Raw genomic sequence first — 24,241 nt, 5'->3', positions numbered from 1 at the left:
GAGACCTGCTGGAGAGAGTCCAAGGAGAGCCACAAGGATGATTAGGGGACTTGAGCATCTCCCCTATCAAGAGAGACTGAGAGCCCTGGGGCTGTTTAGTCTGGAGAAGAAAAGGCTAAGAGGGGATCTGATCAGTGTCTAACAATATCTGAGGGGTGGGGGTCAAGTGGAGGGGGCCAAGCTCTGTATGGTGGTGCACAGTAAAAAGACAAGGAACAATGGATACAAACTGGAGCATAGGAGATTACACCTCAACATGAGGAGAAACTTCTTTGCAGTGAGGCTGACAGAGCCCTGGAGCAGGCTGCCCAGGTTGTATAGCCTCTTTCTCTGGAGACTTTTGAAGCCTGCCTGGATGCATTCCTGTGCAGACTACCCTGGGGTCCTGCTGTGGCAGGCGGTTGGACTGGATGATCTCTGGAGGTCCCTTCCAACCTCTTCTCTATGATTCTATGATTTACACTTCTCACCTCAGTGATGGCTGCCTTCTTCAGTGCCAGACCTGAGGAGAGAAAGGAAGAGATCTGTCAAAATAGGACCATCAGAAAAAAAAACCAAACAAACCAACCGAAAAACCAACCAGAAGAACCCAACCAACCCAGGACAACCCCAAACAAACCAGTGAGAACACAGCCTCAGGCTTTGCTCCTTCAAGCAAGCTGGGAGGCCTCTAAAGCAGCTGGGTTTGCTCAGTTCTGTTTCACTGGTGCATGAGTCTGAAGTTGCAGAGGTCACCCAAAACCCTGCATGTTCAGAAGCACAAAGATGCAGTTTTTTTTTCCTAGAGACTTCAGTGGAGAGGGCTCTTGTGAATCTCTGCTGCTGGTATAAATCCACACTGCACTGAAGAGTCTGCTACACACAGGAGCCCAGAGAGACACTTAGGAAGCTGCTTTCTATCTACTCAGCAGGCACCTGAAAAATTCTATTGATAATTGAATCTATTTATAGAACCCAATGTCCAAATATATCACCAAAATGAATGCATCTTTCACCCCTACCTCTGCCTGTGCCACCACTACAACATGCAGTGAACAGTGAGAAATGAGGACTTGCCTGAAGCTTTTAGATCTAAGATCAGAGCTGGAAACATGGGCCCAAAGCCTCTCACATGAGGCCATCCTTCTGCCTCCTAAGAGGAGCTCAGGTCTGCAAGGAACTCCTCATTATTAGGCATCAGTGAGAACAGGCTCCTGCTCCTCTGCTGCCCACCCCATGAGGGGTTTGCTGACCTGCTGAGAGCCTCACGTATGGGGCCACAAGCTCCTGCCCAGCTGACTTCCAAAAGCCACCATGAACAAGGCCCAAGAGCTAAGAAGAGCTCTCCAACCTCATCCCAGCAGCTCAACATCCCCTGCCAAGGCAGCTCCCCAGCCTCCCCCAGCCCCCTCTGCACACACAGCCCAGTGGCTCAGAGGGCAGCCTGCTTGCAAAGAGCACAAATCCAAAGGATGGATTTAAGGCCACATGGTTCCAGGCACGAGTTTGCTGCTCCCTGCTCCTGGCTGAGGCATTCCTACAAGCACAGAAAGGCTTTTCCAAGCCCTCAGCTTTGCTCCATCTGAGGGCAGTGGGTGGATTACACAACTCCACATCAATTTTTGAGCTGAAAAATCAGTTCTTGGGCTCCAGACAAAACAATTTGATGACCACTCAACACAAAGCCCTGCAAGTGCCAAGGGAGCAGGAGACCTGCAACAGCAACTCCAGACCACAGAGGAACCCAAAGGGGCTGCCCCACGCTGGAAATGCCTGGAAGCCAACACAGCTAAGAGGGCTCTGTGCTGGCCCTGCCGTGGCTGTGGCTGCTCTCTCATTGCACTAATCTCTTCTCTGCACTTTGTCACCATTCCAGAGCAGGAGATTATCTTTAATTTTGTGATAATTACCACAAGCTGCTTTCGTTCCTGGCTGTTAAGTGTCTGCTGCTGTACATCTACCAAACCTGGGAGCAGTGCTGCCCATGCCAGGAGCAGGCAGCGGAGGCAGAGAACTCTGCACCTCCAGGAGAAAATGACAACTTCAGGTGGACAAGAGCATCATGATTAAAACCTCCCTCCCTGTCTCACCAAACAACCAAGAAATGGGCTTTACAAAATCAACTTGCCTAAAATCTTCCACTGGGTGCACAGCATTCAGCTGACAGATGGCCTTGCAAGGATCGATTCAGCTCCAGGGCTTGCAGAGCCAGGAGGGCCTGCACTGGGGTTTATGGGCAACAGGAGCTCTGCTGTGAGAAGCTTTATTTAGAATAGAATAAACCAAACCAGGTTGGAAGAGACCTTCAAGATCATCGTGTCCAACCCATCAACCAATCCAACCCACCCAAACAGCTAACCCATGGCACCCAGCACCCCATCAAGTCTCCTCCTGAACACCTCCAATGACGGCGACTCCACCACCTCCCCGGGCAGCCCATTCCAATGGGCAATCACTCTCTCTGTGTAGAACTTCTTCCTAATATCCAACCTGAACCTCCCCTGGCGCAGCCTGAGACTCTGTCCTCTTGTTCTGGTACTGGGTGCCTGGCAGAAGAGACCATCATCAGCCTGTCTACAACCTCCCTTCAGGTAGTTGTAGAGAGTGATAAGGTCACCCCTGAGTCTCCTCTTCTCCAGGCTGAGCAACCTCAGCTCCCTCAGTCTCTCCTCACAGGGCTGTGTTCCAAACCCCTCACCAACTTTGTTGCTCTTCTCTGGACTCGTTCCAGCAAGTCAACCTCCTTCCTAAACTGAGGGGCACAGAACTGGACACAGGACTCGAGGTGTGGCCTAACCAGTGCAGTGTACAGGGGCAGAATGACCTCCCTGCTCCTGCTGACCACACTGTTCCTGATGCAGGCCAGGATGCCATTGGCCCTCTTGGCTGCCTGGGCACACTGCAGGCTCATGTTCAGCCTGCCATCGACCAGTACCCCCAGGACCCTCTCTGCCTGACTGCTCTCCAGCCACTCTGACCCCAGCCTGTAGCACTGCCTGGGGTTGTTGTGGCCAATGTGCAGAACCCAGCACTTGGATGTGTTCAATCTCCTGCCCTTGGCCTCTGCCCATCTGTCCAGCCTGTCGAGGTCCCTCTGCAGAGCCTCTCTACCCTCCAGCAGATCAACTCCTGCCCCCAGCTTGGTGTCGTCAGCAAATTTACTGATGATGGACTCAATGCCCTCATCCAGATCATCAATAAAGATGTTAAAGAGCACAGGGCCCAGCACTGATCCCTGGGGCACACCACTAGTGACTGGCTGCCAGCTGGCTGTGGCACCATTCACCACCACTCTCTGGGCTCGGCCATCCAGCCAGTTCCTAACCCATCGCAGTGTGCTCCTGTCCAAGCCAGGGGCTGACAGCTTGGCCAGGAGTTTGCTATGGGGGACGGTGTCAAAGGCCTTGCTGAGGTCCAGCACTTACCAAACTAACTGAAATCATTCTGATCTGATTGGGTGCAGCTTAGTGAGGCTGTACTGAAGAACATGGATGGCTTGGTGAGGGGTGCCCCAGGCTGAAGACCCAGCTTCCAGCCTTGCTTCCAGCTCCTGCCTGCCTTTTGCAGTGCAGTTCATGCACGCCTGACCTGCTGCCTTCAGATCCTCTTCTCATCTGCACACAGCTTTAAGTCAATCCTACCCAATGCTTGAGCTTCTCCAGAGCCCCAGAAATGAATGTTTTGGTTGCAGCATTCAGCAGTTTTCATCTCTGGTTTAACACTGACTACCCCAGGACCCTGCTCTGGCAGCTGGGTGGACTCAGTGATCTCTGGAGGTCCCTTCCAACCTCTAATGTTCTGTGATCCATTTATTTCATATGCCCCTCTGCACACTTGTCCAGCCCCATCATGATGCTGACACCATGCAGGACAGGGATAAGTTTACTCCTGCAAACCCTCTGCACATTCACTGTCCAACACAGGAATGGGCTCTTGAGTTTCAGCTCCACCATGACAGAGGAACACAAATGCAAGATGAGATCAACCCCTTCAGGGCAATAAATTGGTGTTCAGACCTTCTAATGCCCCTCACCTCCCATTTACATGTGATTGATCGCTTACTCCCAGTAAGCAAAGCACAGAGCAGGCTGGCAGGAGGGCTTCTGCTGAAAGGAAACCCTCATCATTACCAAGCTCATCAGCCAGCCACATTGGTGCAACAGAACTCAGTGCAGAGCTGGGAGCAGAGCAGCTCCCTCAGCTCCTCTCCCTCCAGATGCTGCCATTAGTGATGTCAGAAGTTAAGAAGTTTAAACACAACCAACCAACCAACACCCAATCATCAACTCTTTGGGTTTAAAAGCAAACTTCATTAAAACCTGACAGTGTTGTTCTTGTTGTCCATAACTTAACCAACAGGTTTCATTTCTGTGCAGAGAACTAATTGTTAAGGACTAATCAAGGAAAGAAGAAAAGGAAAATAACTGAGATCTCCCCAAAGCAGCTAATGCAAGCAGCACCCCCCCCCTATAAATGTGGGAAGAGCCACCAGAGGTTTCTGTCCACTGACCAGGCATTTCTGAAGGAAGTTGACAAACATCCACCAGATGTGCAAGATCCACATAAGAATTGTCTTGGTTTGGAGTGAGACAGATTTGCTCTTTTACCTCTTCCAAAAGGGGTAAAAGAAAAACCTTCACACAAAGGACTGGATAGGATTGGAAAGTTTAAGTGGAACTGCTGTTCACAACTACACAAAACAGAGCAAAGCAGATAAAACAGACAAAATCCATGGTCTGGGCTTAACACAGAACCCCATCAAGCCAAAGCTTCTCCCAAACATCCCTTTACACCAGGCCAGCAAACCCGAAGCTTCATGCCCCTCTCCATACCCTCCATGCCCCTCTCCATACCCTCCATGCCTCTCTCAGCCCATACCAAACCACGCTGACAGAACTGAAATTCAGCTTGGCAGCTCCAGACCTAATTGGCAGCATTGACAAGGCCAAAACCAGGCCTCCCCTGCAAGAGATAACAGCCTGTGCATACTTCTGGGAGGAGAGGGGGAGGGAAAAAAAGGAAGAAAAGCGATTCTGCAGCCAGTTTTACAGGGATGCAGGACTCATGGGAATGAAATACTTTCTGGTCCACCTCCTGGACTCTCTGGAGGTCTGTAACTTTGTGGTTTTTAAAGGCACATAGCCCTTAAACCATCACAAGAAGTCTTGTAAGACAAAGAGAGCTATTCACAAATGGTTGTTTTATGAGGCACCACAGAAGGCAAAGCAAATTGGAGTAGCTGCTCTGTTTACCTGGGCTCCTCTCTCCAGCCAGAGGTGGGGCTGTGCCTTTAATAAAAGCTTCACTTCAGTGAAGTGTTCAGGAGGAGATTCACAATGTGACTGCAGCTAAAATCCTAAGCCTGTTTCATAGTTTCATTCAGGGTTGGAAGGGACCACAAGGATCATCTAGTTCCAACCCCCCTGCCATGGGCAGGGACACCCCACACTAGGTAAGCCTGGCCAGAGCCTCATCCAGCCTGCTCTTAAACACCCCCAGGGACGGGGCCTCGACCACCTCCCTGGACAACACATTCCAGGGTCTCACCACTCTCATGGGGAAGAACTTCCTCCTCACATCCAGCCTGAATCTCCCCACCTCCAGCTTCATTCCATTCCCCCTAGTCCTATCACTACCTGAGATCCTGAGAAGTCCTTCCCCAGCCTTCCTGTAGCCCCCTTCAGATACTGGAAGGCCACAATTAGGTCACCTCGGAGCCTCCTCTTCTCCAGCCTGAACAGCCCCAACTCCTTCAGTCTGCCCTCATAGGAGAGGTGCTCCAGCCCTCTGATCATCCTTGTGGCCCTTCTCTGGACATGTTCCAGCACCTCCACATCCCTCTTGTAATAGGGGCTCCAGAACCGGACACAGTACTCCAGGTGGGGTCTCACCAGGGCTGAGTAGAGGGGGAGGATCACCTCCCTCGACCTGCTGGCCACACTTCTCCCGATGCAGCCCAGGATCTGATTGGCTTTGCGGGCTGCAAGTGCACACTGAGAGCTCCTGTTGAGCTTTTTGTCCACCAGCACCCCCAAGTCTCTCTCTTCAGGGCTGCTTTCCAGCCAGTCACTGCCCAGCCTGTATTTGTGCCTGGGATTGCCTCGACCCAGATGCAGGACCCTGCACTTGCTCTTATTGAACTTCATGAGGTTGGCTTGTGCCCACCTCTCCAGCCTATTCCTTCTTTCCAAGGGGTAGAGTGATGGTATAGGCTGAGTTCATCCCTTTCAGCCCCTCCAGGTTGGAATTTAAGAACCAAAGGTGGGATCCTGAAGTTTTGTTACCAGCTTAGTAAAGGTGGAAACTTGGGCAGGAGTTCCCTTTCAAAAGCACCTCTGCTTCAAACTAACAAAGAAGGGGGAAAAGAAGTTACACAAAGCATGAAGAGGTAAGTGCCTCCCCCAGCCAAACACCCAAGGAAGTGATTTTATAAACCACCTCTCACCTTTTCTGATTCCTGAGGCTTTATGTCTCAAGCTGTGCCAGGGGAGGTTTAGGCTGGAGGTGAGGAGAAAGTTCTTCCCAGAAAGAGGAATTGGCCATTGGAATGTGCTGCCCAGGGAGGTGGTGGAGTCCCTGTCACTGGAGGTGTTCAAGAGGGGATTGGATGTGGCACTTGGTGCCATGGTTTAGTTAGTCCTGAGGTGTTGGGTGATAGGTTGGACTTGATGATCTCTGAGGTCTTTTCCAACCTTATTGATTCTACTCTACTCTATTCTACTCTATTCTATAAAAGTACAGCAGAATATAAGCACCACAGAGCTGGAGGCTGCATCTGGATGAGCCCTGCAAAGCTGCAACATGCTGGAGACTTGCAGCTTGCTCTCTGTCAGGGCAGCAGCAATCACACCCGAGCCTGGCTTTCCAAGCACCACTCTCCATGGGTGCTGGGCCAGCAGTTTATGTCTGTTGTTGTCACTGTTGGTGTTTTTTTTCCATGTACCCTTTGTTTTTAAACTGCTCAGCTGACAGCAGCCTTTGCAAACCTGGCTTTTAACAGCAGCCCAGTGTGGAACTCTGACAAGTCACCTGCACACCAAAGGAGGTCTGGATCTGATTTTGCGCTTAACTTATTGAGAAAAAGACAACACCACACACCTGAGTGACCCATTTAGACAGCAAGACTGCAACCAGGAGGCTGTGACCCGCTGTTTGGTCGGGCTGCTCCAAGTGCAGCCCTGTCTGCTCGATGCACTGTGCGCAAAAGCATCCAGAGTTCAAGGCTGTAGACGTGCAGCAGATGTGCTGCAGTCAAAACACAGAGAGAAAGGCTGGAAATGAAATGCAACCATCCAAAGGGAGAGCTGCTATTGCCCACAAGGGACCAGTGAGAAAAGAAGTTGAAGTAAGGGGAGTAGGGGAAGGCAGCTCAGAGGAGATGCCAGAAAACGGATCTCGGCTGAGGAGTGGCATCTGAACCAGCACAGGCAGCTGGCTGAGGCTTCCCAAGGATCTGGCATGAGCATCAGGCCCCATCAAAATGGAAAGGCAGAAGGCAAGCCCTGAGTTTCTTCTTGCACTTGAAATGTTCAGCTTTGGCTCCCAGCAAGCAGCACACAGCATCAGGCAGCCCAGGGCAGTCATCAGAGAGCAGAAGGCAACATGAAGCAGACCTGGACAAGGGAGCTATTTACAGCCTGCCCTTGCCAGGCATCCAGAATGACCTACTTAGGATCACCAAACACATTTTCTTCCCATAAACCAACACAATTTGATCAGGATGAGAAACATCAAGGAAGTCACAATATTAGACAAAGTGTGGATTTTTTTTCTCCCCTGAACTGCAGCATCTCTCAGCAGAGAGGAATAAAGCAGCCTGGGATGAATTCTGCTTGCCATACAGAATCTACATATAGCTTTGATCCCCAGAGCTATCCATTTTTCCCCTGAGCACTTGCTGACTGACTTATTTTTGGGATCATCTAGACAAAAGTGGTGCTGGCTGAACACAGCCCCAGTCCTCTCTCTCCACTGGCTGGCCCCATCCAGCCTGGTGCTCAGGCAACACTTGCTCACTTGCAGTGAGCAGAGCCAGGGGCACCCACAGCTCCATGCTCCTCAGGACAGTTTAGTCACCAGCAGTTATTTGCAGACAGACAGACATGCTGTCAGCAGCAGGCAGCATTCAGGCTGGGCTAGCAGGGGCAGAGGGCAGTAATCCTACCTAATCCCACCTCAGCCACCCTGCTCCCTGTGCACTGCTCCCACTCACTGCCCACACCAGCTCCATGCTGCATGGAGCAGGCAGAGACCATCACCCCCTCCTTTTGCAGGGCAGATGCCATTTGCAAACCATGATCTGCACCAGTTCAGTGTGCTGCACTCTTCCCATGCTCCAAGCTCTGTTAATATGCTCACATCCAACCTAAATCTGCTCTGCTCTAGTGTGAAGCCAGTGCCCCTGGTCCTGTCCCTGCAGGCCTTTGGGAACAGTCCTTCTGCAGACTTCTTGTAGTCCCCTTCAGGTACAGGATGGTTGCTATTAGGACTCCCTGAAGCCTTCTGTTCTCCAGCTGAACAGCCCCAGCTCCCTCAGCCTGTCCTCTTAGCAGAGCTGCTCCAAGCCCCTGATCATTTTTGTGGCCTCTTATGGACCTACTCCATCAGATCCATGTCCTTCCTGTGCTGAGGGTTCCAGACCTGGATACAATACTCCAGGTAAGGTCTGACCAAAGCAGTTTCCATTTCTGAGCTCTTCAAATGACCAGAGAGGGGTGGATGGCAGAAAGCCCCCCAGCCTGTCCTGCCCCAGTCACCCCTCCAGGTCTCTTCTTGAGCTTTGAGCCCCAAGCCCAGAGCTGCTCTTGCTGCTCCTCAGGGATGCAGCCATGTAAGCCAAGGCTGCCCAAAGCAAAACACCCAGCTCATGGAGCATCACCACTGCAAGGGCCTGCCACAAAGGGATGATTCTGCAGTAAAGGCACCTAGCAGCCTATTTTATTGAGGGTTTTATGCCAAAGAAACTCTTTTCTGCCTCAGAAATAAATCTGTTTATCCCAGCTCAGGAGGCAGGGCAGAAGCTGAAGCTGCAGGCGGGGAGTTAACACATTCCTCCCTCAGCTGCAGGTGCAGGATGAATCCTGGGTGCAGCCACAGTGCTGAGGACACAGCAGGCTCAAACGTTTCCTTGACAACTCACCAGAACAGCCTTAGAGCACGGAAGCCAAATTACAGTGAGGAACGAGCAGGACAAGGGCAGGGAAATGAAATTTAAAAAGAGATGATTTGCTTCCTTGTCTGGGATCAGCTGTGTGGAGAAAGGAGGACAATTTTGGAGTGCCAGGCCCACAGCGTGTGACACAGACAGCAAACCGCCCAACCCAACAAGCCCTCAGCAGCAGCAGCGCACAAGAGCTGACAGCCAGCAGCAGAACAGGCTGCAGCCGCTCGGCTCCACGCTCAGCTCTGCCATTATGCAATCCAGGGGGATGGTCCAGAGGAACAGCTGCTCCATGAGAAAGGTGCAGCCTTATCTGAACACAGCCCTCCTGCTCCCTTCCATGCTGCCAGCCACGGGAGCTCAGTGGGGTGGAACAACACAGGCACTGCTGCACCCTGAATGGCCAAGGCAGAGCGGAGATGCTCCCAAGGCCAGGCACCGGGGCAGCACTGCCAGGGACACCAGCCTCACCCTAGCCTCTGGCTTTTGTCTTTATTACTACCTTTGAGCCCAAGTCTTCCCAGCAGAATTCACAGCAAAGCTCAGTCAGGATTAATGAGGCAGGAAGCGCAAACCTCTCCAGGACACTGCCAGCAGTGTCACACCTCTGACGACATCCAGGCACAGTGGCACCACCCAAAAGCCACGATGCCAATTTAGGGTGAGCCATAAAGGGCTGACAGAGTTTTGAAGTGCCATTCCTCACAATCACCCATAAAAACCAGAGCAACATCCAGTGGCCACCTCGCCTTTGCTCAGGGGTAGAGCGAGCTTCACATCCCAGCCCATTAACACTGCCCTGGAGCATCTCCTGGCTGCTTGGCAAGCTGTAGCTCAGCAGCAAACACAGAGAAGCTCCTGGTGCCCTTCTAGTAGAGCTACTGAACGCAGTGCATGACCCCAGGCAGCCCTTGGGACTCTTCCTGTGTGTTCAGGTGGAGTTTTCAGCTGCCCCAAAGTCCCAGAGAAGTGTTTCCCAACCCCAAGTCAGAGGAGCACAGAGCAGTTTTGCAATTACTTAGTTCAGAGCTCACTTCCCTCCTTGGTTTTCTGAGCATTGTGACCTCCCTGCCTGGAAGCAGGGTTCAGCACTTCTAATGGCTGCAGTGTCCTACCTCTGTGCAGGGCAAGGTGCTCAGCTGCATCCTCCATTACGCTGTTCTCCAAGTACTAATGCAGAGCAGCAGGAGCTGGCTAGTCAGAGGTTGCACGCAGATTGCTGGGGCCACAAGAGCTCTTCTGCCCCAAATACACCAGGTTTGCAGCATGGCAGAGCTCAGTGCTTTAGCTGCATGAGGCTTAACATCAGGCCTAAGCACCCCCTGGTCAAGTAGGGATTAGTGCTGCTGGAAGCTCTCCTCCACCAACCAAACTTCACAGGCTCCCTTTGCTCTCTCTGTGAGGGAACCCACAAAGCACAGGACCAGGAACTGGGGTCTGGAAAAAGGACAACCTCACTGTAGCCAATCCCAAAAGCTTCTCAATCTGATGAACAGCACAGGATATTGCTACTGAGAGGGTAGAGCCCCTCTTATCAGAGAGCCTTGGCTCCCTTTACCATGCTGCTTCTTTGGGTACCCCTCCAAAGGATCTCAGCCTGTCCTGGGAGAGCAGTGGCAATGCAAAGAAATCATTTGAGCTGTTTGTAAGGAGCAGCACAGCAGATAGCAAGAGCACAGGGTCACAAACTGTATGAGGCAGTGACAAACTAACTCCCCTGTTTCAGCCCCTTCCACAGAAGGTTCTGCAGCTAAGCCTCTAACCCAGAAAGGATGGGTCAGGTTGTTATGGTTTCCATCATCTCAGAGGCTTCCTATAGCTGTTACTTGACAGAGCTTATTGCCCTTGCTCCATCAGCAATTATTCTCAGACTAGATCACATTCAAACAGAAGAATGCAGCTCAAGAAAGATGTCCACAGCCCCAGATTCCCCATTTTCTGCCCCTCTACAGCCACGTTTAAGTGCAGTTACCACAGCCACAGCAGCTAAAGAAATGAAGTTTCACAATAACCACCACCCACAACATGGTTTAGGGGTGAACTTTGTAGATTAGGGTTAATGGTTGGACTTGATGATCCCAAGGGTCTTTTCCAACCTGAGTAATTCTGTGATCAGGACTTACAGAGGTTACAACAGCTTCCAACCTGTGGAAGCTAACATCCCAACCAGCAGCAGCCTCCAAAAGGCAAGCTGCCTGTAGGCCACCCTTCCCAAGCCACCCTCAAGTGCCACCTGGACCTTAATGAGAGAGGTATTTCCTGATTTACTCTGTAGCCAAAGCTGCTCAGCTAAATCCTCTAAGATTTAATTCTGCTCCTGCTAATGTCACTTGACAGAAGTTTCCCAAGGGAGCCTTGGGGGCCTGGGGGATTTCAGAGCAGGGTTGTGTACAGCACACATCACCAGACAGAGTCCTCGGGCTGGGCTGCTCCCTCCTTTGTGAACGCTCCCCGATGCCCACCAGCGATGCTCACAGCATTGCAACACACACACACATAAAGGGCTGTGGAGGTTTGCATTGCATGCTGAGAATGAGGTCTGGTGGGAGAGGAGGTGAAGGACGCCTGTGAGTTCTACCTGATTCAAAGCCAGATGTGAAGGCAAGAGCAGGCTGGATTTCTGGAGCTGTTTTTAGAGCACAGCTTTGTGAGGCAGCTCTCAAATCACAGAATGGTCTGGGTTGGAAGGGACCTCCAAAGGTCATCCAGTCCAACCCCTTCTGCAGTCAGCAGGGACATCCTCCACTAGATCAGGTTGCCCAGAGCCCTGTCCAGCCTCACCTTGAGTATCTCCAGGTACCGGGCCTCAACCACCTCCCTGGGCAATCTGTTCCAGTGTTCCACCACCCTCATGGTGCAGAACTTGCTCCTCACATCCAACCTAAATCTGCTCTACTCTAGTTTGAAGCCAAAGAGCCCTCTGCACAATTTACAAAGGTTTCAAGTGACCAGGACCCAGCAAAGACCTGCAGGTAAAAAGCTGTCACAGGGAAAACAGAGCAGGGATCCATCTTTGATCAAGAGATCCACTGCTGAACAACCCTAAGCTTGTGCTGCCCTAACTGAAAATCCAAACTCTCCAGGCTGCATCTAGGTCTCATCTGAGCTCATTAGGCACCAAGATATCAGAGATTTCTTGGCCTCATTCAAAATTAACCACCCCCACTCACATGCAGCAGAAGGCTAGCTCTGGCTGGCATTTTGCTGCTTCCCATCAGTGCCCCCTGTGCCCTCTCAGCAGCAGCCTGCCAGCCGTGCTGTGCCCTCCTCCCACACAGCCGGCACAGATTTTGCACAACTCATCCAAGCCCCAGGGCGAGCTGCAGTGAGGGGCAGCCAGTTCCTGAAGAGCAAGCTCTGCTTAATCCATCCTAGCTACTGCAATTGCTCTCCTCCAGATGGATTCCAGCCCTCCACCCCAGGAGGGGTACCAAGCCTCCAGCCTCAGGGCTCTGTGAGCAAACGTCCCCTGCAGCAGCAGCTCTAGCCAGACCATGGAGCTGTGTTGTGAGGCTGAGGAAGCAGCCCAGGGCAGAAGCTGCAGCCATGAGGAGTGCCATCATCATTCACCACCATGTTCTGTTCCCATCAGCACTGCTCAGGCCTCTCCTGCTCTCTGTGACCAGTGTTTCAGCTGGGTGCTCCTGCTCTGCTCTCACAAAGGCACCTGAGCAGATGGAACAAAACAAGCCAGAGCTGAACAAGCTTAAAAAGGTGAAGTGTGCTGCCAGAAATCATAACTCAAAGTTTCAGCAAGCACTCCCTTCTCTCCCTGGGATCCTGGCTGTGGCAAGGCAGGTAGTGACTCAGCTGTCAACTGAAAACAAGCTACCTAAAAATGCATGAGAGTTTAAACAACACTGGCAGAGCTCTCACTAGGAAACACAAACAGGTGAGGCAGAGAGATGGCAAGGGGAGGTAACCTGGTGCCAATGCTGGTTCCACAAGGATATTGCAGCTACATTCCAGTGACTGTCATGGCCACTGGGCAGGACACAGAGCTGTGCCTTGCTCAAAAGCTAGGTCAGTAAAGCAGCTTCTCCAGCTCAGCCTGGAGGATTTTCACTTGGAGACTGAGCCACACATTTTTGACTTCTATTTGATCAAGTGCAGCTTGATTTATGTACTCATTTGGGAACAAACTCTGCTCCAGAGCCTGCACACCTCTACATGTCCAGGCTGGAGATGCTGAAGAAAAAAGAGCAAAGCCCAGAAGAGCACTTGGGTTCCCAAAGCACTGTGCAGCCACAACTGGTGCACTGGTTAGCCCCAAAAGGCAGCCAGATGATGTTGCTTTTACCCTTTGTGTTCTGGACTCAGCACTGCCTGCATGGGACAGAGGAGTGGCCAAGGCCTTTCTGAAGGAATTGTGTGGTTTCTAGGATGTGTTGGACACCAAACTGTTGCTATGTGAAAGAAAACAACTTACTGTAGAGCTGAACCACAACCAGCTGGGGCAGCTCTTTTCCCAGCTTGCCAGAGGCACAAGGCAAAGGATGTTTGGAGAGTACTACCTTGACAAATCAAAGCAACCAAAAGCAGGAGCTCTAATATAACACACTGAGCAGCAGGCAGCATCTGTCTGCACTACAGAGCCTTCTCCCTTCAGATAAGCAGCTGTCATTCAGGCACACCTTGGCTCTCCCTCCCACAGGCCTTCTACACAATTTTTCACCCCACCTCACCCTTACAGGGAGTTTTTCACCTCACCACTCAGGGAAACTTGCATTTAAATTGCCTTTCTTCAGATGTTGTAAAAACCTCACCTCCTTCCTCCAGGCCTCCTTGTTTTTCCTTTATTTAGAATAAATCTAACCAGGTTGGAAGAGACCTTCAAGATCATCGTGTCCAACCCATCAACCAATCCAACCCACCCAAACAGCTAACCCATGGCACCAAGCACCCCATCAAGTCTCCTCCTGAACACCTCCAATGACGGCGACTCCACCACCTCCCCGGGCAGCCCATTCCAATGGGCAATCACTCTCTCTGTGTAGAACTTCTTCCTAACATCCAAACTGAACCTCCCCTGGCACAGCCTGAGACTCTGTCCTCTTGTTCTGGTACTGGGTGCCTGGCAGAAGAGACCATCATCTGCCTGTCTACAACCTCCCTTCAGGTAGTTGTAGAGAGTGATAAGGTCACCCCTGAGTCTCCTCTTCTCCAGGCTGAGCAACCCCAGCTCCCTCAGCCTCTCCTCATAGGGCTGTGTTCCAAACCCCTCACCAACTTTGTTGCTCTTTGTTGCTTGGACTCGTTCCAGCAAGTCAACCTCCTTCCTAAACTGAGGGGCCCAGAACTGGACACAGTACTCGAGGTGTGGCCTAACCAGTGCAGTGTACAGGGGCAGAATGACCTCCCTGCTCCTGCTGACCACACTGTTCTTGATGCAGGCCAGGATGCCATTGGCCCTCTTGGCTGCCTGGGCACACTGCAGGCTCATGTTCAGCCTGCTATCGACCAGTACCCCCATGTCCCTCTCTGCCTGGCTGCTCTCAGCCACTCTGACCCCAGCCTGTAGCACTGCATGGGGTTGTTGTGGCAAATGTGCAGAACCCGGCACTTGGATGTGTCCTGCTGGCCACTTCCAGCCTTCTGCTGCTTGCAGTTTTCCATTTAGGAAAAAAAGATCCAAAATAAAACCACTCTGTGTGTTTTAAAAGTTGGGAGTCAGGAAGTGAGAGCATCTCTCTCAGGTCAGCTACAAACCTTCAACCTCAGCACCTCATGGAAACTCTTGCACTGCCATCCTTCCAATGCCAATCCACAGCCTGCATGCTGGTGTTGGAGTCCTGAGCCCATTACCAGTATTTCACCTCAGGAGGGTCCTCAGTTCACTAGCAGCCTGCAGTAGCCAGCTCTGCAGCTGGGATTTGATGAGCAACCCAGTTTCTTATACCAAAGTGAGACAGCCAAGGCAACTGCTGCCTAACTGCAGTGGAACTGCCTGGTCTGCCAAAGCACAAAGCCTTCTCCCTTCACTTTAAATGCAGAGCCATGATCATCAGAACTGAGTCTCTCTGCAAAGGAGCTGCAGCAAAGATTGCAATTACACAGGGGCTGGTCTGTGAAGAAGCCACAGAAGCAATTAGCAGTTTCAGGATGTTCACTCCTTCAGTTTCTCCTCTCCTTTAATCAGCACTTTCTGGCACTACCAGTCCAGAAGGCTCTTTCTCAAAAGTGTCCTAGATAGTTAATCCACCAATGTCTCCTACTTAATGCCCAAATTAAAACAAACACTCAGCCCTCTCTGACTGTGTCATCATTTCTCTTCCACCAAAATTACTTCAAGCCTGAAGTGATGCCAGTTTGAGAGGAAGTATCCTGGAATTATAAACCCCAACAGCAGGCACATCAACAGCTGCACACCAGCACAACACCCACCCCCCAGAAACACTACAGTGACTTTGTAATGGAAGGATTGCAGGGGACAAAGACAGTAATAAATTAAGCACAGGCAACTGATTCAGCCTCTTTGCTCTGCTGAGGCATCACCTCCAATCCTGCCTCCAGTTCTGGTGTCCCCAGCACAAGGATGACACAGAGCTGGTGGAGTGAAGCCAGAAGAGGCCACAAAGATGATCCAAGGGCTGGAGCAGCTCTGCTGTGAGGACAGGCTGAGGAGCTGGGGTTGGTCAGCCTGGAGAAGAGAATACTCCAAGGGGACCTCAGAGCTGCCTTCCAGCACCTGAAGGGATCCTCCGGGAAGGCTGCAAAGGGACTTTTCCTGAGGGTGTCTAGAGACAGGACAAGGGGGAATGGCTTGAAGCTGAGGCAGAGCAGGGTTAGACTGGAGCTGAGGAAGAAGTTCTTCAGTAGGAGGGTGATGAGACTCTGGAACAGGCTGCCCAGGGAGTCTGTGGATGCCTCCTCCTTGGGGGTGTTGAAGGCCAGGCTGGATAAGGCTTTGAGCAGCTGAGTCTAGCTGAGACGTGTCGCTGCCCATGGGGGGGAGTTTGCAGTAGATGATCTCTGAGGTCCTTTCCAACCTGAGTGGTTCTAGGGTTCTGTGAATTGTTAGCCTTCCAGATTTCAGTTCTGGTCACTGAACAACCCATCCTCACTAATCCAAACCTCACCCCACAAGTAACCAGCACCTGTGAGGCCAAACTGAAACCAACTCTGGATTCACCAAGGCAGGGGTTTGCCCTGCTCCTGCAGCACCTCAGCTCGGGGTGACAAGTGCGGCTCCAAGGCAGCACAATTTGCTGCTGTGTTCCAGCTTTGAAGTCAGGGACTGTTTTACATGTTTCTAGTTTGCATGTCTGCTAGCAAATCCTGTGCAGGTTTGTACACTGGCCCTGCCAACACACAGCCAGGCAGGTGGTGAGAGGAGCACTGAGGACATGCAGGAAGCAGAGCTGTCATTTACAGATGACACCCACTTGAAAGTGGCATTTGAAGAGAAGTGGTTGCAGGTATTACCTCTGCCCTCTCAGCAGTCTGTAGGACCTCCACTAGCATCAGCCCTTCCTCCTGGTGTGGGGATGTGCAGGCTGCAGAGCTGGCTGAAATCACTGAGGAGAGAACCAAGCTCCACATCAGCATCTCAATGGAGCGAGCGAGCGCATGGAGAGCCATCAGGCACACATTCAGGGAAGGAGCACTCAGCAAGATGCTTCCAGCCAGCTGCCTCCTTTTGAAAAATGCAGCAATGGACAATTTTGCCTTGAAAAATCCACAGAATTTGGTCCCTTGGAAGTGCAGAGAATACAGGAAGAAAACCTCTGCAGCAGCTTTGTCACCAGCTGCTGGATCCTGCCCACGCCAGGAGCTTCTGTAATACTTTGCTCGTGCCACTGCCAGGTCACAGGAAGCCATGGACATGACAAGGAGCATTAAGACACGGGAAGATTTTCCCTGTCTTTTTAGAGCAGTTGGCAAAGTGCCATAACCACACTGCCTGCCCCACACACTAACTGGCACAGTAAGTGCTATCAGGGCTGCAAAGTCAGCATGAGCTTCAGCTCCCAACTCTATGCCTAGAAGAGAACAGGAAGAAACCAAGCAAGGGGAGGCTCCAGCCAATTGCCTTCATTTTACTTTGTCAAATGTTTCCTTGTACTAAGCTTGAAGGTTCTTATTCAGTCCATCAGATCGTCAAGTCCTTGAGTAAAATCACTGGACGCCAGGGATGACACCTAACAGAAGCTGAGCTGCTGGAAGTTTGTGGATCATAGAACATCTGAGTTGGAAGGATCCCATAAGGACCATCAAGTCCAACTCCCTGCTCCTCACAGGACTCATATTTAACTTGCCCTCAACCTAAATCCCCAGCTCTCTCTCCTCAGTTTTTCACAGTCTCACAGTATCACCAAGGTTGGAAGAGACCTCGAGGATCATCAAGTCCAACCTGTCAACACAGACCCCATGACTAAACCATGGCACCAAGTGACACATCCAGTCCCCTCTTGAACACCTCCAGGGATGGTGACTCCACCACCTCCTTGGGCAGCCCATTCCATGACCAATGACTCTCTCAGGGAAGAACTTTCTCCTCACCTCCAGCCTAAACTTCCCCTGGCACAGCTTGAGACTTGTTCCCCTTGTTCTGGTGCTGGTTGCCTGGGAGAAGAGGCCAACCCCTTCCTGGCTACAACCTCCCTTCAGGTAGTTGTAGAGGGCAATGAGGTTTCCCCTGAGCCTCCTCTTCTCCAGGCTAAACAATCCCAGCTCCCTCAGCCTCTCCTCATAGGGCTTGTGTTCAATGTCTCCCTCAGCCTCCTCTTCTCCAGCCTGAACACACCCAGCTCCCTCTGCCCCTCATAGCCCAGGTGCTCCAGACCCTTCTCCAGCCTTGCTGCCCTGCTCTGGACAGGCTCCAGACCCTCAGTGTCCTTCCTGGAGTGAAGGGCCCAGAACTAAATACAGCACTCGAGGTGTGACCTCCCCAGTGCTGAGCAGAGGGGGATGGTCACCTCCTGTCCCTGTTGCCCATCCTGTTTCTGATCCAAGCCAGGATACCATTGACTTTTTTTTTACACTGCTGCTCAGTTTCAACTGGAGAAGACTCAAGCACATACCCAAGTGCTCAGGAGGATGCTGTTACCTTGCCCTTTACAGAGAATCACTTCCACTCACAGAGCAGAAATTCCACCCTAAAAAATGACTGACAACAGCCTGAAGCCATTCATGGCACACACAGAAACAGTCCTGCTCTGCTTTACACCTGGGGAGATTTCTTACACACACACACACACACCCCCTTTTTTTTGGCCTGTAATAAACTAGTAGAGAAGCTGCCAAGATCACACAATGCTCCAAAGGCAGAGAGCAGCAAAGGTTGTCCCACTTCACCCTCGCCCTGTGGGCACACGTGGCTGGAACTCTCCCATCCTGCAGGAAGGGGAGGAGGGAGAGCAGATCAGGATGACCTGCACTGCTCCTGCTTTAAACACCAGGTAGCACTGCTCTTACTCCATTTCCCTCATTCCTCCCTGCCCCACGTGGGGCTGAGCAGGACACACTCTGCTCAGGTGGAGGGCATCCAGCCTTGGCCAGGAAGGCAGAAAATGAGTTTGTGCATCCCAGTGAACAGGCAGGAGACTGAGGCTGCAAACAACATTCTTTAGTGGTGGGTATGGGTGGGTTTCATGTCAGTCCTCAACTCCATCAGCAGTCTCAGCAACCATCTCAGCCACTGGAGACCTGGACCTTGACTTCATCGTGGTGACTGAATATAAACCAGCAGCTGAGAATGGCAAACTTGAAGGGGATGGAAGGTTTGTGGCAACACCACCTTGCCAGTCAGCAAATGGAAGGACAAAACCTGGCTGACCAAGCCTACTCTTGCAGAGCCATACTATGGCCAGCAGCATGGCCTGACACACTCAAGCATTTTGAAGGGCAGCGCCCTGATTCACCCAGGGTTTGACTCACACCAAGGACAGGTTTCCAACATCTTCCCTGCCAGAGGACTGTGTGAGCTCCACTGTCCCACCTCCAAAGCTGCAGACCTGTTTGCCTCCTATGGAAAATCCCACGGAACAGCCAGGAACTGCTCGGAATTACTAAATTCAGTGGAAGAGTAAGGACCTGACTGGCTCCCAGCCCAGCACTCCCCTCTCTCTGATTATGAGCTGCCTTTCCTCACAGAGCTCAGTGCTGGTTCAGGTCAGAGTGCTCCCAGATCTTCTGGAGAAGAAAGTAGGAGGTGTCTGCCATGGTGCAGCAACACGGAGAATAGGAATTCAGTGGTCTGACAGAGAGAGCATCAGCAAGTTTAGATTGAAATGAAGAGCTGTTAACTACTCTGGCTACCAGGGCCTTCAAAGCACAGGGACCTAATTCTGCAGGAGCCACCAAGGCTCATCCAAGAGCACTGCACAGGAGCAGCTACCACAGGCACCACCGGAACCACCGCAAAGCCAGGAGACAGAAGCAGCAACATCTTAGCAGGGGGAGCACAAGGCAGAAGCCAAATGAAACATCATGGCTGAGAGATTCACTGTTATGTAGTAAAGTGAAAAGCAGGGTTTGAGCTGCTTGGAGTCTGACCAGGACCAAGCTCCCCACCAGCCCATGTCACTGACAGCCATGTCCTGGCAGCACACTGCTGCAAGCAGGGCAAAGCTGCCCCCTCCTATAATCCACTAATTCCTCCGAGTTCCAGAGCCCGAGCTGTTGCACACACAACAAAGATGTGAGCTTGTTGCATGCGGTGTTCCCATGCTCAGCTAATCTCCAGGCCCTTTCAGAAGCAGCAGCATATCTGCCCAGGTCAGTCTTGTGACAAACCCCTGGCTGTGACCCAGTGTCCGTGGCCGGACCCAAGAGTGCCAGGAGCAGCAGGAACAGACCCAGGTGTGCCAACCTCTGTTACTGCACAGGCAGGCCTGGCACAAGGCAGACACCAGAGAAGCAAACAGCCATTTCCAACTTTTCTCCCAAGGAGCCTTTCCCACTCTCTCCAACAGTAATTTCTGCCAAGAGATCACATCAGCTCTGCTGGGTGCAGGGGGTGAGGATTGTGCCCCCTTCCTGAGCCTGCAGAGCTTTTTATGCTCCCCACACTGGATTCAAACAGGACAGGCAGCAGCTGGACATTCACAGACTGCATCATGTTGGAAGAGACCCATGAAGGTCATCCTGTCCAACTCCCCTGCAGTTAGCAGGGATACCTCCAACTAGAGCAGGTTGCTCAGGGCTAGACCAAGTCTGATCCTGAATGTCTCCATGGACAGAGCCTCAACCACCTCCCTGGACAAGCTGTTCCAGGGTCTCCCCACCCTCACTGTGCAGAACTTCCTCCTGATGTCCAACCTAACTCGGCCCTGCTCCAGTTTCAAACCATTGCCCCTTGGCCTATCCCCACAGGCCATTCTGAACAGTCCCTCCCCAGCCTGCCTGCAGGCTCCCTGCAGATATTGAAATGCAGCTATGTGGCCTCCCTCGAGCCTTCTCCTCTCCAAGCTGCACAGCCTCAACTCTCACAGCAGAGATTCTCCAGCTCTCCAATCATCTTCACAGCCTTCTCTGGACCCTGTTCAGCAGGTCCCTGTCCCTCTTGTTTTGGGGTTCCCATAGCTGGACACTGCAGGTGAGGTCTCACGAGAGCAGGCATTATGAGGTTTGCTCTCTGCAGCTCCAGATCTAATGGCTGCACAGCAGTGCCACCACCCACAGGGGCAGCTCTTTAGCATCATGTGCCAGAGGTGCAACTAGACAGAAGATGCAATCTCCATGCCACAAAATAATGCTGCTTCTGAGCATCTCTCCCATGATGAGAGGCTGAGAGCCCTGGGGCTGTTTAGTCTGGAGAAGGCTAAGAGGGAATCTTACCAGTGTCTATAAATATCTGAGGGGTGGGTGTCAAGAAGGTGCCAGGCTCTTTTCAGTGGTGCCCAGTAATAGAGCAAGAAACAATGGATACAAGCTGGAACCCAGGAAGTTCCATCTCAACATGAGGAGACACTTCTGTATGGTGAAGGTGACAGAGCCCTGCAGCAGGCTGCCCAGAGAGGTTGTGGAGTCTCCTTCTTTGGAGACTTCCAAAACCTGCCTGGATGTGTTCCTGTGTGACCTGCCCTGGGTGCCCCTGCTCTGGCAGGGGGTTGGGCTGGATCTCTGGAGGTCCCTTCCAACCCCTATCATTCTGTGATTCTTCAAGGATCAATTACATACTGAACATAGACTCAATGATGTGTCTGTATTATACAGCTAGGAGAGCAGCCCTGGGGAAGCCTGGAGGCTGCTGTGTTCAGAGAAAGTTGGGAGAGAAGCAATGGGCCCAGCTCCTCTGGGAGGAAGACTCCCAGCCTCCTCCCAGAGCTGTGAGGGGATGAAACAAGCTGCAGGTGGCAGTGCCCAGTGGCATGGGACAGGCTGTGGACAGCAGGGCAATTGACCAGGTTGAAGCCTCCAGAATTCCCCAGGGCAGCAGCTGTCCTCTGCCCCAGGCTGGGCTGCTCACCACAGGGCAGCGCAGAAGCCCTCATGTGAGCTGCAGAAGCCACAGCAGCACACAATGGAAGAAGACTACTCTTAATTAGGGGTTGACAGCATCTTCTGCTTAAATATGTGGGCGAGGAGAGACAAAGTGACAGAAACATTTAGCTTTTTAATTACAGCAAACGTTTCCCAGGAAGTCCTGAGGTTAACTCAGCTACTGGCAGCACTGAGAAACTCACACTGAGGAACAGAGCATTTCTGAGACCTGCCTATGGAAGGAAACCCTCATTATTACTGCCTCTTGTAGGGCTGCTTGGAAAGGTCCAGGTCCTCTCCCCCCCAGGGACTCAGCCTGCTAGTTAGCTAGAGAGGAGGTGGAGCACCCAGGCCAGCCAGCAGATTCCTCTCCTTTTGGCACACCAATGCTGGACTGCCCTGCTGAGGTCACTGCAGATGAAGCCCAAGACAAAACCCACTTCACACAGACCACTTTGGTTTCTTTACATGACCTCTTCTTTCTTGTGCTTTCACTGCTTCATTTCAGCATCAGGTGGCCTTTTGTTTGCAGTCCTTTGGTTTAATTCTCTGCAGCAGAACAGGCTGCCAGCCCTGCACAGACAGGGGCTCAGCATGGCACAGGTCCTTCCTGCAGTGTCCTTCCCCTCTGAGGAAAGCAAAGTGGCTGCACTGTCCTGCTGGATTAACACAGAGCAGTGCACCATCAGAAGGCAGCAAACACAGAGAGGGCCTCTGTGCCAGGAGCTCTTCTGTGCCAGAGACTTACAGAAAATGACTCCTCTGAGTTTCTGCATCAGCCACAGATGGATTCAGAGATGGTGAAGCACCACACAGAGATATTGTCCTGTGGCAGCTCCTTGTTGGGAACACACCAAACTGTCAGAGCTTAGCACTCACACAATGCTTTAGGAATAGCTTCTGCCCAGCCCCGTGGATGCTCTCACAGATGTCCAGTCCCATGGCACTAAGAAATTCTCCTCTCTGACACATTCACAAGGCAGCTTGCAGACCTCTACAGAAGGCAGCAGCTTGGGAGATAGCTGTGAGTGCCACTGTCCCACCTGGGCCTTCTTCCACTGTTCTGCTGTTTGTGGGCTCACACAGTCACTGCTGTCCCCACACATGCATCTTCAAGAAAAGGTGCCCAGGCCTCTGCTTAACACTTTCCAGGGTCCAGAAAGCACTCCTGAAAAGGAGCAGCCTGCTCTGGTACCTGCTTCTCCTGCTAGCTCCCTTGGCACTGCAGGTGCTGGGGAGACCAGGGAGCACAGCCCTGTGACCAGACCATCTCGGCAGGGCAGGACCTGCTTCAGCCCCTCCTCTCCCACAGGCAGGTGCAAGAGGGAGCATTTATTAGAATAAACCTTTATTAGAATAAACCAAACCAGGTTGGAAGAGACCTTCAAGATCATCGTGTCCAACCCATCAACCAATCCAACCCACCCAAACAGCTAACCCATGGCACCAAGCACCCCATCAAGTCTCCTCCTGGACACCTCCAATGACGGCGACTCCACCACCTCCCCAGGCAGCCCATTCCAATGGGCAATCACTCTCTCTGTATAGAACTTCTTCCTAACATCCAACCTGAACCTCCCCTGGCGCAGTCTGAGACTGTGTCCTCTTGTTCTGGTACTGGGTGCCTGGCAGAAGAGACCATCATCTGCCTGTCTACAACCTCCCTTCAGGTAGTTGTAGGGAGTGAGAAGGTCACCCCTGAGTCTCCTCCAGGCTGAGCAACCCCAGCTCCCTCAGCCTCTCCTCATAGGGCTGTGTTCCAAACCCCTCACCAACTTTGTTGCTCTTCTCTGGACTCGTTCCAGCAAGTCAACCTCCTTCCTAAACTGAGGGGCCCAGAACTGGACACAGGACTCGAGGTGTGGCCTAACCAGTGCAGTGTACAGGGGCAGAATGACCTCCCTACTCCTGCTGGCCACACTGTTCTTGATGCAGGCCAGGATGCCATTGGCCCTTTTGGCTGCCTGGGCACACTGCAGGCTCATGTTCAGCCTACCATCGACCAGTACCCCCAGGTCCCTCTCTGCCTGGCTGCTCTCAGCCACTCTGACCCCAGCCTGTAGCACTGCCTGGGGTTGTTGTGGCCAATGTGCAGAACCCGGCACTTGGATGTGTTAAATCTCATGCCGTTGGCATGCCACGAGTGGCATGACCAGTAGCTTTAGTCCCCACAATGCTGGTAGGAAAGGATTGTACAAACCAGCCTGGATCACTCCCCATCAAACACAGCCAAAGCCTCCTTGTGCTAGCAGTTAGCAAATATTTCCCCCTCCAGCTTCACTTCTGACTTGCATGTCAGGAGTTAACAAGCCCCATGGTACACTTGCACTTCCCATAGACAGACAGTAGCTGGTCTCCTGCCTTAAGGTCCCAAAGAGCACATCCACAGTTTAGGAAGAAATTCCTTATAATGAAGGTGAGGAGACACTGGAACAGGTTGTCCAGGGAGGTTGTGGCTGTCCTCTCCCTGGAGGTGTTCAAGGCCAGGCTGGATGAGGCCTTGAGCAACCTGGGCTGGTGGGAGGTGTCCCTGTCTACGGCAGGGGGTTAGAACTGGGTGATCTCTAAGGTCCCTTCCAACCCAACCCATTCCATGCATCCAGAGTGCTTTGTCCATGCGGGGAGCCAGGCACCTGCCAAGACCCTGTGGATGGGTCCTGGTCCACAGGAACATGC

At 52.1% G+C, this 24,241-nt stretch overlaps 1 protein-coding gene across 8 annotated transcripts in view; it reads right to left on the bottom strand.

The window, feature by feature from the left end:
- PIP5K1C (phosphatidylinositol-4-phosphate 5-kinase type 1 gamma) overlaps positions 1-24,241 on the bottom strand; it is a 59,773-nt gene that overhangs the window by 30,994 nt on the left and 4,538 nt on the right. For all 8 annotated transcript variants that reach the window (XM_068156427.1, XM_068156431.1, XM_068156435.1 and 5 more), the window contains exon 2: positions 471-502. In XM_068156427.1, coding sequence (XP_068012528.1) covers positions 471-502 — 32 coding nt within the window. The remainder of the gene's footprint in view (positions 1-470; positions 503-24,241) is intronic.

The sequence above is a fragment of the Melanerpes formicivorus genome, unplaced genomic scaffold (assembly GCF_026170545.1).
Source record: "Melanerpes formicivorus ecotype bairdi unplaced genomic scaffold, bMelFor1.0.p_v2 SCAF_34, whole genome shotgun sequence".
Lineage (NCBI taxonomy): Eukaryota > Metazoa > Chordata > Aves > Piciformes > Picidae > Melanerpes > Melanerpes formicivorus.
Note: the sequence above shows the minus strand (reverse complement) of the source record. Positions and strands in the feature narration are given on the sequence as shown.